Source organism: Phyllobates terribilis, unplaced genomic scaffold, assembly GCF_046119375.1.
Source record: "Phyllobates terribilis strain yellow unplaced genomic scaffold, ASM4611937v1 Scaffold_7__3_contigs__length_470593459, whole genome shotgun sequence".
Classification (NCBI taxonomy): Eukaryota; Metazoa; Chordata; class Amphibia; order Anura; family Dendrobatidae; genus Phyllobates; species Phyllobates terribilis.
Window position 1 is genome coordinate 94,206,438 of NW_027362767.1, and position 18,541 is coordinate 94,224,978.

The 18,541-nt window shown below is 42.9% G+C and overlaps 1 protein-coding gene across 10 annotated transcripts in view; it reads right to left on the bottom strand.

The window, feature by feature from the left end:
• Positions 1 to 18,541, bottom strand: part of RYR3 (ryanodine receptor 3) — a 786,940-nt gene that overhangs the window by 586,919 nt on the left and 181,480 nt on the right. For all 10 annotated transcript variants that reach the window (XM_073638993.1, XM_073639000.1, XM_073639001.1 and 7 more), the window contains exon 2: positions 3,756 to 3,875. In XM_073638993.1, coding sequence (XP_073495094.1) covers positions 3,756 to 3,875 — 120 coding nt within the window. The remainder of the gene's footprint in view (positions 1 to 3,755; positions 3,876 to 18,541) is intronic.

An 18,541-nucleotide genomic window follows, 5' to 3' on the forward strand; every position in this document is an offset into this window, starting at 1 on the left:
AGGATCCTCTTAGAAGGGGGGGTACTGTTAGAACCTTGCTGTTAGGTTTTTTTTCCTTTGCTGGTCACATGACCTTGTTGGCCTATTTAATCCTGCTCCGCCCTTCTGGCTTTGCTGGACTTCATTGTATATCTACTTTCTAGCTAGCCTGTGCTCTGTATCTAACTCTGTTAGTTTGCTTGGTCTACGGACCTCTATGTTCTATCTATTTTGTTTGTTCGTCTGTCTGCTACTATTTCTGTTAGGAGGTGTCCCATATTCCTCCCAGTCCTTAGTACTTGTAGGGATTCCCTCCCCAAATCTATAGGTCTCCGTACAGACTAGATTAGGACTTTAGCAGGTCTGATCGCAGGATCAGGTTCCCTGTTACATCGTAGGGATTCAGCTGAGTCTTATAGTAGGGACAGATCTCCTCTCTTTCCTTAGCTTTGGTAGCAAAACATAACACGGGGGACATCAATAGGTAAGTATCATATTTATTTTTTATTTTATTCTTTTTTTTACAGGTTCTATGGTACCCGGGTCCGGAGGAGAGTCTCCTCTCCTCCACACCCGGGCACCATCCCCACATTGAAACGGATGTAATGCGCATCTACAGATGCAGTGATGCGTAATCCATGCGTTTCAATGCAAGTAAATGGCGGTGAAAATGCAGCACTTCCGCAAAATAATTGGTAGTGCTGCGTTTTTTTCCGCAATGATAATCCGGAGCGGAAGTTTCCGCAGCATGTGCACAGCACATGCGGATTATCATTGGGGAACATGGCAGGCCTTCTACCAAGCGTTTTTTAAGCGTTTCTGCAGCGTTTTTGCCGCCGCGGAAACGCTTAAAAAACGCATCGTGGGCACACAGCCTAATATCTTCATTGACAGAGCTGAACTCAATCAGTGGTTCAGCACCTCCACGCGGACACTGCTCAGTATGCAAACTGAGGGAGTGTAACAATGCAGAGGGTGCACCTAAACACCCTCATCTGCATACAAAATAAATGTTTTTCTCTGCCAAGTAAACCACAGTTATGAGTTTAAGCCCCCTACATACACAACATTTTAATTATTTGCAATGTAAAATTTCTGTAAGATTTTCTATGCTCCACCTGCCATCATTCTCACTTTTTAACAGTTTGCAGTTTTGGCTGATTATCTTTCCAATATGAACTCGTGTTAGAATTCTTATTCTGAGATCCTTGTCGGATCTTCTTCTACCAATGTACAACACGTATATGCCAAGTTTCCTTCCTAACCAACAGAACAGTGCGAGCTACAGTAAGCCTGTACGCTGCAGCCATGTGAAGAGTAGTTATTAAACTGCAGCCAGTTCAATTGATTCATCGTGACCCTCTCTGCAGTGCGTTATCAGTCTCTGTGCTGCCAAACACGTTCTGCCTTTTAGCTTTGCAGAGATCGAGCAAGATGAAAACCTAATGTACTGCAACATCTGAAGATGCCAGAAAACTGTAGATCATATTCAGTGAGATGAATCAGATCCACTGCCAAATTCATCTAATATACACTGGCATAACATATAATTGGTCTCTAACATGCGTAAAGACAACAATCATTACTTGTAACAGAAAGGAATATTCTCTGTACTCACAAGTAATACATAAAAGAATAAACAAGTAAATTACTGCCACCAGGTTTGTGCTTTTCAGTCTCAGGGAAGCATAAAATAAGGACAGTAACTCTGACTCCAATGCTAGGTCACTTGCTGGGCTTCTTGCTGTAATTTTGATAACAATATTGTTGTATCTGCTAGCTCTGTCTAACTCATCTGTACTAGGGTTGAGCGAGTATGTTCTGTCCGAGTACGCTCGGGCCGAGCTCCGAGTATTTACAGTTGCTCGGTGATATGGTTTAATCTCTCCCGTGTGCATGATTTGCAACTGTTAGACAGCTTTATTACATGTGAGGAATGTGTAAGAAATAGACATTCCTCACATATAATAAAGCTGTCAAACAGTCGCTAATCATGCACACGGGAGCGATTAAACCATATCACCGAGCAGCTGTAAATACTCGGAGCTCGGCCCGAGCATACTCGGCGAAAGGGTTAATAGAACATAGTCGCTCAACACTAATCGGTTCCATTGATTGACAGCTCTACCTCCACCGTGCAAGGGCAAAAAACTGCCAATCAATGGTGGGGGCAAGGATACCCAGCGATCATAAAAATTTAGGACTGTATAAACAGATCTCATTATTAAAGAGAATTAGCAGAGCTGCAAAATATAAAACAGTATTTTATCAAAACTTCGGCAAGATGCTCAGAAATATATCCTCTTCTGGAATAAGGGTCACTGCCTTCAATTTATTTTGCACGCAGATTGAGTAGCAAAAAGCTGGTACAGTTTCTCTTTAATGGGCTCTTTCTATACCAGATGTTTGCAGCATATTGAATGAATACACAATGAGTGCCTGCTTGATGGGGATCCAACTGATGGCCACTCAATGATCTTGACATCCTGTGGAAAGGTCATTCTGGATTACAACTTGTGCTGTATTTTTCTTTATCTCCCATTCACTATTATTCAATGTGCTCAGATAGACAACCACGTCTCGGGAGACACGGAGGAAAAGGTTTCCCCATTCCCAGGATAAGTTGGGGTAAGAGGGGTAAAAACCAGAACAAGCTATTATGATGTATTCAGTTGATGGTAAAACCTATTTGTGTGCCTTTCCAAATCAAGTCCTATCAGTTTAATTAAACACAGCTGGACTCCAATGAAGGAGTAGAACCATCTCAAGGAGGATCACAAGGAAATGGACAGCATGCGACTTAAATATGAGTGTCTGAGAAAAGGGTCTGAATACTTATGACCGTGTGATATTTCAGTTTTTCTTTTTTAATAAATTTGTGAAAATTTCTACATTTCTGCTTTTTTCAGTCAAGATGGGGTGCAGAGTGTACTTTAATGAGAAAAAAAAGAACTTTTTAGAATTTACCAAATGGCTGCAATGAAAAAAAAGAGTGAAAAATTTAAAGTGGTCTGAATACTTCACGTACCCACTGTATGTTCATTGATCAGCATCTTCCCCAATTTTCAGCGCCACTCAGGTCTTCTTCTGAGTCACATGATGGCTATTCCGACTTGCTGCCTCATACAGTGCTCTATGTGTGAGCCAGAAGTTACTTTCACAATATAAGCCAACAGAGCCTCATTTTGACACTTCATAGATTTACACTGTAAAAGCGACTTCCAACTCACACATAGAGCACAGTGTCCGCCGGCTAGTGGGAATCAGAGTTCCAGAGCTGCGCTGGAAACTGGGAAAGATGATGATTGGTGAGTATATTAATGCACCTACACTATATACAGATTTACACAGGTTTAGCCGATAAAAAGTTTAAAGGAAATGCTTTTTTAAATAAGTTTATATGTGTTAAAAAGATGTACCCCCTTTAAGCCCATATCTTTTTAAAACATATACAGGCACAACTTTGTCAGTAGTCTCCAACCTGAAATTTCCCCACCTCTTGTGAAACAACGCCTATAATTCTCAAACTCCCTACAGATTTCAGGGCATGATGGACGTTTTGAAGCTTTATGAGAAGATCACATCTAAGCTTAATGGAATTTCTGAGGTAAAAGCATAGAGAGCACATAATTATGTTACAATAATCATTACAAAATTATATTTCCCTAATCTTAAAATATTAAGTCAGAATATTCACTTTCGAGTAATTGTTGAAAGAATATTACAGGACTGCTAGTGGTATTCCTTAAGATAAGACAGATTGAGGCAAATCTTACTTTGGCTTCTGAAGTTGGTTCCAGGAAGCAAAGTCGATTCCCAAGTCCCTCAGCTGCCAAGCAGAACTTCCTCTGCTCCTTATGGATGGTGGCGACACACTGAAGGACAACTTCATCATCCTATTGAACAAAAAGGTTTAATAATTAAAACGTTCACAAACTCTAATATTTAACATGTAATGAACAATATTCCATGTTTAATAACTTAAACAAATATTAAGCAATATAAACTGAGAATTTTAAATTGTATTTTAGGCACACATCTGTACCAGAAGCCATACAGCCTACAACAATGCCCACAGCAGGAGAGGCAAAAACAATGCACACTGGGCTCAATTCATCATTTTAATTTTTGCTTAAGACATTTTTCTTTTTTAGTCTTGTAGTATTCATTGAAGTTTTTGTTTTTATTTTTCAAAATGGAGCATGTGGTTCATGAATTTTGCTGAAACTTGAAAAATTCTCTTTATTTTTGTCTTGTTTTATGACACTTTTTGGGAAATATCTGCACATTTTTTTTAAAAAGATAAAACATAAAATTACTTCAGGAGTAACTGGAACCCATTTGTTTAAAATTTATGGAACTTTTTAACAAGTTTCAAAAGATCAAAGAGAAATAGACCATAAGTGTTTCAAAAAACCCCAGGGTACAATATAGTTAAGAGACAATGTGATGACTAAAAAATAAGTCACAATTCATATATGAAAAAGTGAGGTGGCACACTGATGTAATAAAATCTTCTTTTATTCCATTTCCATTAAAAATGCAGGGAAGAGGCGCCTTTTGCGGACGACGGCCGTTTCGCGTGTCTATCACGCTTCTACGGGTCCAGGCCAGGAGGTTAAAGCATCCAAATATGAAAATTTATAATATTCATACACTGGGTCATCATAAGGAGAAGTCTAGCAACAATTGTAGCCTATTCAATATGTCCGTTAAATGCCCAGATCAACCAAAACAAAACAGAAAAGGAGAGAAAAAGAAGGAAAAGGGGAAAGAGGAACAGAGAAAAGAGAGACGGGGAGGAGAAGGAGGCAGAAATAATCTAGTGTAGCCCCAACACCAATGGTGATGACCCAGAAATTATGGATCGCATCATAAGGGTTCCCACGTCCAGGGAGAAGGGGACGCGGAAGGATCAGGCAACCGACAAAAAGTTAAAGAAAGGGGGAAAAACTCAATCGTTCATTCTATAGATCCCATTCAGGCCCACTGGTGACATAGTTCCCAGTCTATAGATCCCATTCAGGCCCGCTGGTGACATAGTTCCCAGTCTATAGATCCCATTCAGGCCCGCTGGTGACATAGTTCCCAGTCTATAGATCCCATTCAGGCCCACTGGTGACATAGTTCCCAGTCTATAGATCCACATTCAGGCCCGCTGGTGACATAGTTCCCAGTCTATAGATCCCATTCAGGCCCGCTGGTGACATAGTTCCCAGTCTATAGATCCGCATTCAGGCCCGCTGGTGACATATTTCCCAGTCTATAGATCCCATTCAGGCCCGCTGGTGACATAGTTCCCAGTCTATAGATCCCATTCAGGCCCGCTGGTGACATAGTTCCCAGTCTATAGATCCCATTCAGGCCCACTGGTGACATAGTTCCCAGTCTATAGATCTGCATTCAGGCCCGCTGGTGACATAGTTCCCAGTCTATAGATCCCATTCAGGCCCGCTGGTGACATAGTTCCCAGTCTATAGATCCGCATTCAGGCCCGCTGGTGACATATTTCCCAGTCTATAGATCCCATTCAGGCCCGCTGGTGACATAGTTCCCAGTCTATAGATCCCATTCAGGCCCGCTGGTGACATAGTTCCCAGTCTATAGATCCCATTCAGGCCCACTGGTGACATAGTTCCCAGTCTATAGATCTGCATTCAGGCCCGCTGGTGACATAGTTCCCAGTCTATAGATCCCATTCAGGCCCGCTGGTGACATAGTTCCCAGTCTATAGATCCCATTCAGGCCCGCTGGTGACATAGTTCCCAGTCTATAGATCAAAAGATGAATCAGCTGAAAACAGTGGAAAATATATGAAGTACTATAGAAAAAAATGCAGTACACAGGAAACAAGCAGGAGCTGACAGACCATTATTCCACAAGCCTTTACCAGGGTTATGCACACCCCCAGAAGGTGAGCGCATCCCCCACTAATATAAGTATATCTCCACCTTACATTGGGTTTGTTGTCATGTCTCTTATATCTCCTGCAGTAACTATCACAAATAAAATAGAGTTTAAAAAAACACACACACATTAAAAAAATAAAAGTGCAAATGAAAAAGACAAAAACTAGACAAAAAAGGCACAAATGCAATAATGAATCAGGCCCTACATATTGCATATTCAAACTTATTTTCTGGGCAATTTAAAGAAATCCACCACAGCGATGGCGACCAGCAGTATGTACAGTAGGTAAAGCACTTTAATGACACTAGTTGTCTTCAGACAGACTAACAGCATTGACTGCACACAAAATTGCCACTGGAGAGTGAGGTCTTCAACCCTATGGTGCATAGTGCCTCCTTGTGTTGAGCCCACATCTCAAAAACGTTGTGTTTATTGATGTAAAGCCTGTAAAGTCCAAAGTGCAAGAAACATATAGAGAGTACAGCTGGCAATAGGCAGAACTAGGGGTTGTAACTATGCAAAGAAACAACAAGTCTGAAATATCAAAATGTTATAATTTTTCCGTGGCTTGGAATGAATGACGAAGGCCAACAGCCCGAAACACCGTGTCTGCAAATTGAGATTCTGATTTGGCTATTATCCCAAGTCATATTGCAAGACTCCTTAAAGGGTTGTTTGTGGCTTGTAGGATTGCTGCTTCCAATAGGTGGCGCTATAGAGTTCAAGGCCTCTCTCTAGCTGAAGAGGCAATTTGCATATGACTCTAAAGAGTAAGCTTGTGTCTAAATGAGGCTGGAGCTACAATGAAAGTTCTGACCAGTCAGAGTCTGTTTAGCTCAGCAATGTGTGTGAGGACACAATCAGCTGCTAAATCCTGTATTCTGATATCACTAGAAAAAGGTGGAACATTTCATGAATAGTCATCATGAGCCATTTTGTTAAAAAAAAACATAAAGAAGCACTCCTACTAACATTTTTATTGTTTAAAATGTGTGTACATGCATATAATGTAGTATGAGTGTATTAATATACTCAGTTACTGTTGCTCCTGCCGGTGTCCAGCGCTGTTCTTCTGCTCTTCTGAGTGACATCACCACTCTTCTAACTCTTCTAGTTACGCTGCGCTCTATGTGACCCTGAAGAGACTTTTACAATATAAATCTATGGAACATCAGAACGAGTCTAAATAGGCTTTCACTGTAACAGTGACTTCTGGCTCACACAGAATGTAGAATGAGCCGGCAGGTCTCATTTGCAGTGACGTTACTGAGAAGCGCAGAAGATCGGCGCTGGACACTGGAAAGAGCAGCGGTAGAGTTGTATATAATAAAGCATTTTGGCTACGTTCCCACAATGAGCATTTGGTGAGTTTTTGATTTTGCAGATTTTCTGCAGCTAATAGATTAGTTACGTTGCTTGCGTTATTTTTTTACATGCCTTTTTATTGCGATTTTTACGCTGCAATTTTTGTCTCTTTTTTGGATGTCATGTTTTAAATAAAGCTGCTTTGTTTTAGCTATTTACCGGTATCTGGTTTTGACAAACCTTTATTAACACAGTCATGTGTGTTTTTTGCATGCAGATTTTCCACATTTAATGCATTCTATGGTCAAAATATGCACACAAAACTCAGCATACCAGCATAAGTGTACACACTCGAAAATGATGCACGTCACAGCGCACGTTCGCTCTGTCGGCACCATTTTAGTATATGGCCCCATCGGCGCATACTCCTGAATCCCATTTTGCAGGGGGGTTCGAACGTGAACCCTGACGGGACCAACAAATGGGTGCCAAAACGAAGTGTGAAGCACCCTTAGTGATGAGTAACTAAATGGAAAAATCAGTGCAAATACATGATACAATTCTTAAATTATTTATTATGCAGAATTCTGCAGAATTTTATCATTTATATTTTATTTGTAAATGGTGTGCTGGATAATATCCTTTATATGTATCAAAACAATAAAAAATATAATGGAAAAAAAAAGAGAAAGTAGAGAGCAGGAATGCATGAGCAATGCTCCCGCCACTGTAATCTATGCGAGAATGAACTAGCTTAGCGCATTGACAAACTGCCAACAATTTGTGATTCCTTAATTTTCATTGAAGGCTTGACAGTTTAGAAAGTTAACCATACATGATATCACTATTTCTATTTAGCCTTTTCCATCCAACAAAAGCCTTTGATATGACCCCTTCACCCTTCCTAGTCTGGTGAACAGCATATAATACACAATTTGGATGAATGGTGCTGTATATTTTTCCTCGTTATACACTACTACAAGTAGTGCAGCCATCTCATTATGGCTTTCTATACTCTGCTTCAGATTCTTTACATTCTGCTGCTTCCTTCATTCTGGGAGTGTGCGCACATTCCTGACTGACACTTACTCAGATGTCCAGAATAGACACGTCAATATCTGCTGTCATGTGTTAGTGGGACAGACAAGTCGCATGTTCTAACAGTAGTCATTATATGTTGTCCAGCTTCATAATATAAATTCTAGACATTGTAAAATATGCATTACTATAATGAGTAGACCATATGTCAAGGGACATCACCCTGGCAGCCACACCTGATATTGAAAGAAGATGGAATTGTTGCTCAAGTTTCCCCTGAAAGACACGTGTATTGTTGCAATGTATCTTATGTACGACATGTTTAGTAATGTGTGTCATTAGTGATAGATTGTATTCTGCCCAGCAGTAGGGAGCTGTTAAGGACAGTTATGGTTAATAGTTGGGACTAGACCAGAGTGGGAGGGGTTAAAGTGAAGGGACGACACAGTTTTTTGTGAGAAAGTCAGATAGGGCTCAGTGTGCAGTAGCAGACCTATGGTCTGACTAGTGAAAAGAGCCTCATGAAGTGGGTGTCCCTGAAGTGAGAGGAGACTAAGGCAACGGATAGTGTCATCCAGGCTAGAGATGAGGAAAAGCAATAGAAGGAGTGAGTGATTCTCAGTTTTGGGATTTGGGCCAGGAGGCCTAGCGGGTCAGTTCCAAATTTGCAAGTCAAATAGGTGAAAGAATGCATCAGAGGAGAGAACGCGAGACAAAGAGAGTGGCCCGGGAGGTAGTCCCAAGGCATCGGCAAGCAGAGAAGCTATGTAAGGAAATAGTGGCAGAAATAGCTCCCCTAAGTGAAAAAAAGACGTGGGTTGAAAATTAGGGCTCTCTCTTACAGAACTGTAGTGCCATTATTGGGGACAAGGGAAGCTCCTGAAGCACTCTGCTGGGTTGTGGTGAAGGAAGAACCGTGTGAGTTTAAGAAGTAAAGAAAGTGTATAAAGATGTTCTGTGTGTTAAGAGAAACATTCTTGAATGTTTCTGCAAGTTACCCAATGTACATACTACTCTCCATGTTATGGTTCAGTAAAGGACTGTTTATTTTTCAATGGCTGTTTCCCACATTTAACTTGATAACATCTGGTCCTAGCCAGCCGATGTCACTGGCATCATGGGGCCTGCAAGGGCGCAGCACCCCCGTAGACAAAGTCCACACACCCAGCCAGGACCTTTTCATGTAGCGTGCCAGGGCGTGAAACACCAGTACCTTGCCTTTGGCTACCGCCCCGCACCATGTTACAATATGACAAATAATGCAGACAGAGCAAGTCTTTTTGCAGCCTATCTTCACTTCTGACATCCGCAAGCTCAAATCTTCGTAGAGATCAGCAAAGAAATTTGTCCTAGAATGTTGGGGTCATTAGACTTAAGGATTAAGTGTCACTACGAAGTCTACAAGTATTCACCCCCTTGACTGTTTCATGTTTCATTGTGCAACAGTGCTGAATCAAGTTCAATTTTTGTGATATCGTTTAAGGGGTCCTTTAATATCTGTATTATGCTTTTAACAGCATTGTGTTGTGCAGCTAGAACATTTCATATTAGTTTCATATTAATTATCAGTTCAAAAAGAGGTTCTACAGTGATAGATGGGTGTATTCAAAAATAACATCCCATAATATAAATTAAAATTAATATTTCTTTGTGACTTAAAAGGAATTGTCACCAGGTCAAAAGTGGAAATGTTTGCTGTTACTTTATTTTTATTTATTTTATTTGTGAGTGCCACTGTGTGAGTGACAGTTGACATTTAAAGAAACCTTACCACCTTCTTGAAAAATTCATTAAGTAAAAGGAGACCAAAATATATAACCTTTCTCAAGTATACAGTACCGACCAAAAGTTTGGACACACCTTCTCATTTAAAGATTTTTCTGTATTTTCATGACTTTGAAAATTGTACATTCACACTGAAGGCATCAAAACTATGAATTAACACATGTGGATTTATATACTTAACAAAAAAGTGTGAAACAACTGAAAATATGTCTTATATTCTAGGTTCTTCAAAGTAGCCACCTTTTGCTTTGATGACTGCTTTGCACACTCTTGGCATTCTCTTGATGACCTTCTAGAGGTAGTCACCGAAAATGGTCTTCCAACAATCTTGAAGGAGTTCCCAGAGATGCTTAGCACTTGTTGGCCCTTTTGCCTTCACTCTGCGGTCCAGCTCACCCCAAAGCATCTTAATTGGGTTCAGGTCTGGTGACTGTGGAGGCCAGGTCATCTGGCATAGCACCCCATCACTCTCCTTCTTAGTCAAATAGCCCTTACACAGCCTGGAGGTGTGTTTGGGGTCATTGTCCTGTTGAAAAATAAATAATGGAAATAATGGTCCAACTAAACGCAAACCGGATGGAATAGCATTCCGCTGCAAGATGCTGTGGTAGCCATGCTGGTTCAGTATGCCTTCAATTTTAAATAAATCCCCAACAGTGTCACCAGCAAAGCACCCCCACACCATCACACCTCCTCCTCCATGCTTAACGGTGGGAACCAGGCATGTAGAGTCCATCCGTTCACCTTTTCTGCGTCGCACAAAGACACGGTGGTTGGAACCAAGGATCTCAAATTTGGACTCATCAGACCAAAGCACAGATTCCCACTGGTCTAATGTCCATTCCTTGTGTTCTTTAGCCCAAACAAGTCTCTTCTGCTTGTTGCCTGTCCTTAGCAGTGGTTTCCTAGCAGCTATTTTACCATGAAGGCCTCCTCTTAACAGTTGTTGTAGAGATGTATCTGCTGCTAGAACTCTGTGTGGCATTGTCCTGGTCTCTAATCTGAGCTGCTGTTAACCTGCGATTTTGGAGGCTGGTGACTCGGATAAACTTATCCTCAGAAGCAGAGGTGACTCTTGGTCTTCCTTTCCTGGGGCGGTCCTCATGTGGGCCAGTTTCTTTGTAGCGCTTGATGGTTTTTGCAACTGCACTTGGGGACACTTTCAAAGTTTTCCCAATTTTTCGCACTGACTGACCTTCATTTCTTAAAGTAAGGATGGCCACTCGTTTTTCTTTACTTAGCTGCTTTTTTCTTTCCATAATACAAATTCTAACAGTCTATTCAGTAGGACTATTGTAAAGGACATATTGATACTCATGCTAGAGCAACTCCATTTTGTCTACTCGCTTTAAAATCATGTTATTATCACTTCTTGCATAACATACATTCTTTCTTTCTCTTCCCATAGAACTTATCTCATACTAACCTTTTCTCAAGAGAACATTTTGTCAGACACTCTTATCAAACTTCTTGTTTAGGCCAAGTTTGACCTTGCAAAATTTCCATAGTGCTTCAAACTAACAATGATAATATGACCATATATGTGTTTTCCGTAATAATTATACTAACATCAGTCAGCCAATAGTATTGTAGTATGGCTGTAGAGTTGATTGGCTATTTGATATACTCAAAACAATATAAAATGCTAAGCAAAATAAACGGGATCAGAGATTCTTTGAATCCTCCCAATACAGAACATTATTTCCGTTTGGTTTTCTGTGGATTGCAATCAACATAATAATTTAATAATTTGACACTCACTTGGTCAACCGTGAAGGGTTATTGCCCTCCCTTAACACTATCAGCTGTGTATCCACCAGACTTCTGCACAACACAACTGATGGTCCCAACTCCATTTATAAGGCAAGAAATCCCACTTATTAAACCTGTGAAGTGAAAACCATTTTCGGTGACTACCTCTTGAAGCTCATCAAGAGAATGCTAAGAGTGTGCAAAGCAGTCATCAAAGCAAAAGTTGGCTACTTTGAAGAACCTAGAATATAAGACATATTTTCAGTTATTTCACACTTTTTTGTTAAGTATATAATTCCACATGTGTTAATTCATAGTTTTGATGCCTTCAGTGTGAATGTACAATTTTCATAGTCATGAAAATACAGAAAAATCTTTAAATGAGAAGGTGTGTTCAAACTTTTGGTCTGTACTGTATATAATTAGGAAAACTATAAAATTCCTAATTTAGTAATGAAAGTTCTGTTTAAGAAAGAGGAACTACATTCACTTTAGTAGGGTACTCCACTACCTCACTATTTTGACAGCTGTGTGAGACCATCACTGAGCAGCATGTTATAAACACAGGGAAAGATGAAATTCAAAAATGGATCGGCACTCCGTAAGTCAAGGTGGTGCTCGTGGAAAAGTATAATAGAAAATTTCAGAGAGTCCTGCACTAACGTAATGTTGAATTCGTTCTTTTACTCAATCAACAAGTAAATCGTATAGGATGTATTTCAGCCCATCCCAGGCTTTCACAATAATGCCGAGACTCTTTGTAATTTGCTATAAACACAGTAAATTTGCTACAAACAGGGAAGACTTGTGAGGCGGTCTTAGATCATGCTGGATTCCCATTTATTATAAAGCAGGTGGATGAGGCTTAGGCTATGTGCCCACGTTGCATTTATGAAGCAGAAAATTTCTGCTGCATAAATGCAAGTCCGCGTTTATCGCGCATTTTTCGCGCGTTTATCACGCGTTTTCCACATGCGGAATTGCCTTGCGTTTTTTATGCATTGGACAAAGGCAATTCCGCTTGCGGAAACGCAAAATTAAATGACATGCTGCGGATTTTTGAACGCGGCATAAACGCTGCGGAAAAATCCGCAGCATGTGCATAGAACTTGCGGAATCCCATTGGGGACCATGGGGTGCGGATATACATGCGTTTTTCAAGCGTTTACGCTGCGGAAATTCTGCAGCATATACGCTTGAAAAATGCTACGTGGGTACACAGCCTTAAAGGAGCAGAAATGGAGGTAGATTCTGTCACAGCTTCTTCTCAAGTGTGTTTGATGACTGAGTACAGTATGTAGTCAGAGATCAACCCTTTACAAGCAGCTATATCCTCCTCTATCCTCCATTAGAAGCAGCTGTATCCTCCTTTGAACTGCATAATGCACACAAGTATCTTATTACAAGTCTGATAAATATCAATATTCTCTAAGTAGTGAAGACAAATGTTGCCCAACACATTTTTGCTGATACTTGGTCCATTAGATGCATTGGTGAATTAATTCACCATGTTTGTTATTCTTATTTTGTGAATACATGACAAAACAGGTAAAACAATTCCCCACTGTATTCTATGGGCCAGCTAGTTGACAAAACAAATCCTGCCCTATCTGAGAACAAAGTTTTCCGTTGCCATTCAGATACTATTTGGGCTCACGGTGTTATTACTGCCAAAGCACATGGGTAATGTACAAACCAAGACGACAAATACCTGACCTTGACAGGTCCCAGGTCTAACTAGCAAAAGCCCTTCTCTGACCTTCGTCTGTCCCTGCCTGACTATTGAGGTTGGTACCCCAAGGTAATGCAATAGTGCCCCCACTCGATGGCGACGGCTTACCCTGAATGTCCTTAGCAGCTCCTAGGATCGCTAGAGTAGCAGTTTCCTAAAGAGAAAAGGAATCACACACAAAGCGACTAGAACAAATACAAACTACAGCACAGTGAATGAATCCAACACAGTCTATCACCCACAGGAAATGTGTCACCCTGGCCTGGATGCCACAAATGTATAATAAAGCTGTGTCTGAGAGCAAGGGGGAGGTTCTCTGGTCAGGGACCATTACCATGCAGCACCTCCTGTCCCAGGCCAGTAGGGGGAGCAGGCTGCCCCTATAAAAGCTGGAACTGGGGGCAGGGTTAGGGAGTTCTGGACGACCTGTCTCTGGATTGAGAGGTGTCCCAGAGAAAGGAGAGTGTAATGCACACGCCCGGACTGACTGGCGTGTGCGTGTTTAGTGATCCCACTGGACCATGAACCGGAGAGTGCCTGGAGGGGCGTAACTAAGTATCTGCCCGATCCGACCAAGGTCGCACGACGGCATATGACGCCAGTGCACCAGGGAGGAACCGAGCAGAGGGACCAGGTGCTGCTCCAGGTTAGACCCTGGACACGGCTGTTGGCCCACACCGGGGAATACAGGAACAGGCAGGTTCGGCTGGCACACAGACTGGTGGGTATAGGCAGACACGACTGGAATGCAGACGGGTGGATGCTGGCGAGCACGACTGGTATGCAGGCAGGGAGGTACTGGCTGGTACGACAGGTTGGAGCAAAGAGTGGATAGGACCCAGTACAGACTGGGACTCAGGAACAGAACCGCAGATGCGGTGGACAAACACAGCAGAGTGAGACCGCCCGGAGCGGCGAGCAAGAGCAGAGCAACACGAGACCACCAGTAGAGGTGAGCGAGAGTAGAGCAGGACAAGGCCGCCTGGAGCGGTGAGCGAGAGTGGAGCAGGACGAGACTGCCGGAGCAGCGAGCAAAGAGTCAGAGCAGAGCGAGACTGCCAGAGCAGCGAGCAAAGGGTCAGAGCAGAGCGAGACTGCCAGAGCAGCGAGCAAAGGGTCAGAGCAGAGCGAGACTGCCGGAGCAGCGAGCAAAGGGTCAGAGCAGAGCGAGACTGCCGGAGCAGTGAGCAAAGGGTCAGAGCAGAGCGAGACTGCCGGAGCAGTGAGCAAAGGGTCAGAGCAGAGCGAGACTGCTGGAGCAGTGAGCAAAGGGTCAGAGCAGAGCGAGACTGCCGGAGCAGTGAACAAAGGGTCAGAGCAGAGCGAGACTGCCGGAGCAGTGAACAAAGGGTCAGAGCAGAGCGAGACTGCCGGAGCAGTGAGCAAAGGGTCAGAGCAGAGCGAGACTGCCGGAGCAGTGAGCAAAGCAGAGAGGCCAAGAACCGCCAGAGTGTGAGCAAAGCAGAGCAGGCAAGAACCGTCAGAGCGGCGAACAAGGCAGAGCAGGCAGAAACTGCCGGAGCGGCGAACAAGGCAGAGCGGGCAGAAACCGCCGGAGCGGCGAACAAGGCAGAGCGGGCAGAAACCGCCGGAGCGGCGAACAAGGCAAAGCGGGCAGAAACCGCCGGAGCGGCGAGCAAGGCAGAGCAGAGGGGACAGGGCTCTGTTCACACGGAACAGACTGGAAGGGAAAGGCAGAACCAGATACACACAAGATACTAGTAATTAAGTAGCGAGTGGACTCTAAACTCACAAACGGAAGTACAGCGACAACTAGTAGGAGTTAGGAGCAGGTTCAGACTGTGCAGAAAAAGGGAAGGTACGGACATAGAGAAAAACATGAGACAGGTTAGGAGACAGTTCAGACAGGAACTGTTACTACAACAAATACAGGAACGAGCCAAGGTAAAGCCAAGTGCTGGTTCAGACAATGCAGGAGAAAGGTACGGGCATAGAGGAAAACAGGAAGCAGGTTAGGAGACAGTTTAGACAAGAACTGTTACTGTAGCGAGAAACAGGAGCGAGTCTGGGTATGCGGCCCCCAGAGGGCGGGACGAACAGGCTAAGAGCGTGTTCACACGGGCCTGGAAATACAGCCTCCAGGAAAGGCAGAAAGACAGCTGGCTAGAGTGTACAGACAGGACACAGTTCAGACACGGGAACTGATACAGCAAGGCAGGAAACAGACAGGACCTGGCACATCAGTGACAAGAAGCCAACTGACAGAACGAGATGCTCAGGCATGGATTCCAATGAGGAGCTGGTTTAAATACCAGGTGACAGACAGCAATAGGCTGAGGACGCATTAGGGGTGTGTCTGCAGCAGCTACAAGAATCAGGAAGTTCGGCGGGCGTCGCCCTAAACAGCCAGAGCAGAGCAAAGCAGACAGTATGGAAAGAAGTCAGAGTGGCAGTCTGGACTGGAAATCAAGTGCGCGCTCTTGCACAGTGGGAGATGGACCACTATTCAAGGACGCCGCCAGGTATGTTACAGAGAGCCAGTTCAGCTGAGGCTGAGGAGGACGAGTGGCAGTAGAGGAGCCACAAGCCAGGGACGGAAGGCGAGGGAAGCCTGTCCTGGCTGAGAGAGAAACTGAACTACTGGACTTTGGTGTCCAAGGCTGTCAGGATTCCAAGTCCTACAGCAAATAACCAGTCCGCAGTGGATTGTATGTTCCTTGGCCTAAGAAGCCCGGAGGTTCCGCCACAGCAGAAGGGACCAGCAGAACTGTACCAAGCCAAGAGTAGAAAGGGACCCAAGTTGCAAGCCATATGGGCGAGAAGACACGCTGAGCTCAGGAACGTGGGCTGTTACACCACAAGGAGGGAAATAGCCAGAAAGAGCGCAGAGAGTACGGTAGGCCTTCACCCTCACCCTGACCAGGGCCAGCTTCCCACTTGTTCTCAGACAGCCAGGCCCCCTCCTAGCCGGGACTGTTCTTGGGTCGTCTCACCTGTTCTAATAAAGACCCTGAACTGTTTAAGAGGCCTCCGTTTCCTGGCTATTGCGGTCGGAATCATCCCCTCCATCATCCATCTATATACTGCCCTGGGGCCATACTCCTCCCGTGGGGAGTTGTACTATTCAGTGCTGCACATTTACATCAGCCCCAGCGGTCTGCACTGCAGCGGCGGTTAACCCTGACCGCAATCCACGGGTGGCGTAGTCGGACATTTAAAACCCAGAAATAGACTGCCACAACATTTGGTCTGACCACCCTGAGCCACGGACCAGGTTGCCACTACTACCCCCATTATTGCCCTGTTGCCCGGCTCCGAGTGCCCCACGGCCCAGGGGGCGAGTCAGAAACACCAGTAGGGGAAGATATTTAAAGCTGCACCTGAACGGTGATAGGATAGACAAACAGAATAAATGAAAAACACCTGTTACCCAAAACCAACAGAAACAAAGATAATAGAACTAAAACACCCAAAGAAAAGGTGTATCAATTGTGACTCAGCAGAAAGAGAAGCCAACCACAGAACACAGAATCAAGGGTTCGAAACCAGAAGCATGAGGCATGGTTGTCATTTCCCAGAGAACTAGAAAGTGGACTCCAAATACTTTGACACAAGTAAAATTCAAGTATTTAAAGGCGAAAAAATATCCACCGCAGTCATAGTTAGAAAAATTTATTAAAAAACTTCAAAAAGAAAAATTCTAGGACCTTGGTCATCTTTATTTACTAAACAGTAATATTATTTCTAACATCCAGAGCTTAAATGATTTATATAGCCAAATTGCCACTGGAATGAGATCCATGTAAGCAACTTCCATAAAATGGTGGAGATCCAATATTTGTATTAGAACATAAATCCATACAATAAATATAAAAATCATACAATAAATATTATCAATCAGTTCATAAGAGAATAAATAACTGAATTGAGATGAATAAAATAATAGAATATATAATATAATACAAATGACGTTGATAATAGTAAAAATTTTAATGTTACGGTGAAAGCATATATCTCACGAATCAAAAATGAGTAACTGGAATGACTGATGGATGATGGCAGAAGCAGTAAGATGCCCCATGTAAGTGAACTCTAAGGGATACATTACATTCTGGAGGTAAATTGAAATAAAAAGGTAGTATGAGACCGCCAAGACATAGAAGAGCCTCTAGGTAATCAAGTATATGTGAGGAACATTCATAAAGCTGAAATTCCCACCCACTTGATCTGGCAATTGACGGAAATCCTGACAGTGATCAGAATACTCACCATCAGGTTTTGCCAGTCTACAGTCACAATAATGACCTTCCAAATTTAGCTCACATCTGCACAATATGGTTGAAAGAGCCACATACATGTATCATAGGTGTGCCCAACTGCCCATACAACATTGCTAGCCACTGCTTTGTAAGAAAAATTACGACTCCGAACAATGGATACATCATGGAATTTTTTTTCCAATATATACAGGATAACAATGATGTGGGCCATAGGTGTAGCTACCAGGGTAGCAGGAAAAACAGCTGCTATGGGCCATTAAAATGAAGAAAGCCCAAATGCAATCATGGTTAAAGGGGTGTTTACCACTGTTGTTATTTTACAAAGGACCTGACTGTGTTTTAAAATAAAATCTCATATCTACCTACCCATCCTGCAGATAATTGCCTTGACTCCCTGGTAATCTCATTTCCTTCTCTGCCTGGCATGGTTGGTGCGTTGGTTGCCCGAAAAGGAAGAATGGAGACTTACAGGGACACTTGGGCCCTTTGTAAAATATAAAAAAAAGAGGTGTACAATATCTTTAAAGCGCAATTAGCGATAACCACTGATGGGACCACGGAATGTGAAATCAAAGGGGTTTTCTCATCTTGATAAATGGATAAAACTACAAAAGTACTAGTAAAAAAGTTTGTCCCTTTGCTATGATGCCGAAAATACAGGGTGGGCCATTTATATGGATACACCTAAATAAAATGGGAATGGTTGGTGACATCAACTTCCTGTTTGTGGCACATTAGTATATGGGAGGGGAAAAACTTTTCCAGATGGGTGGTAACCATGGCGGCCATTTTGAAGGTG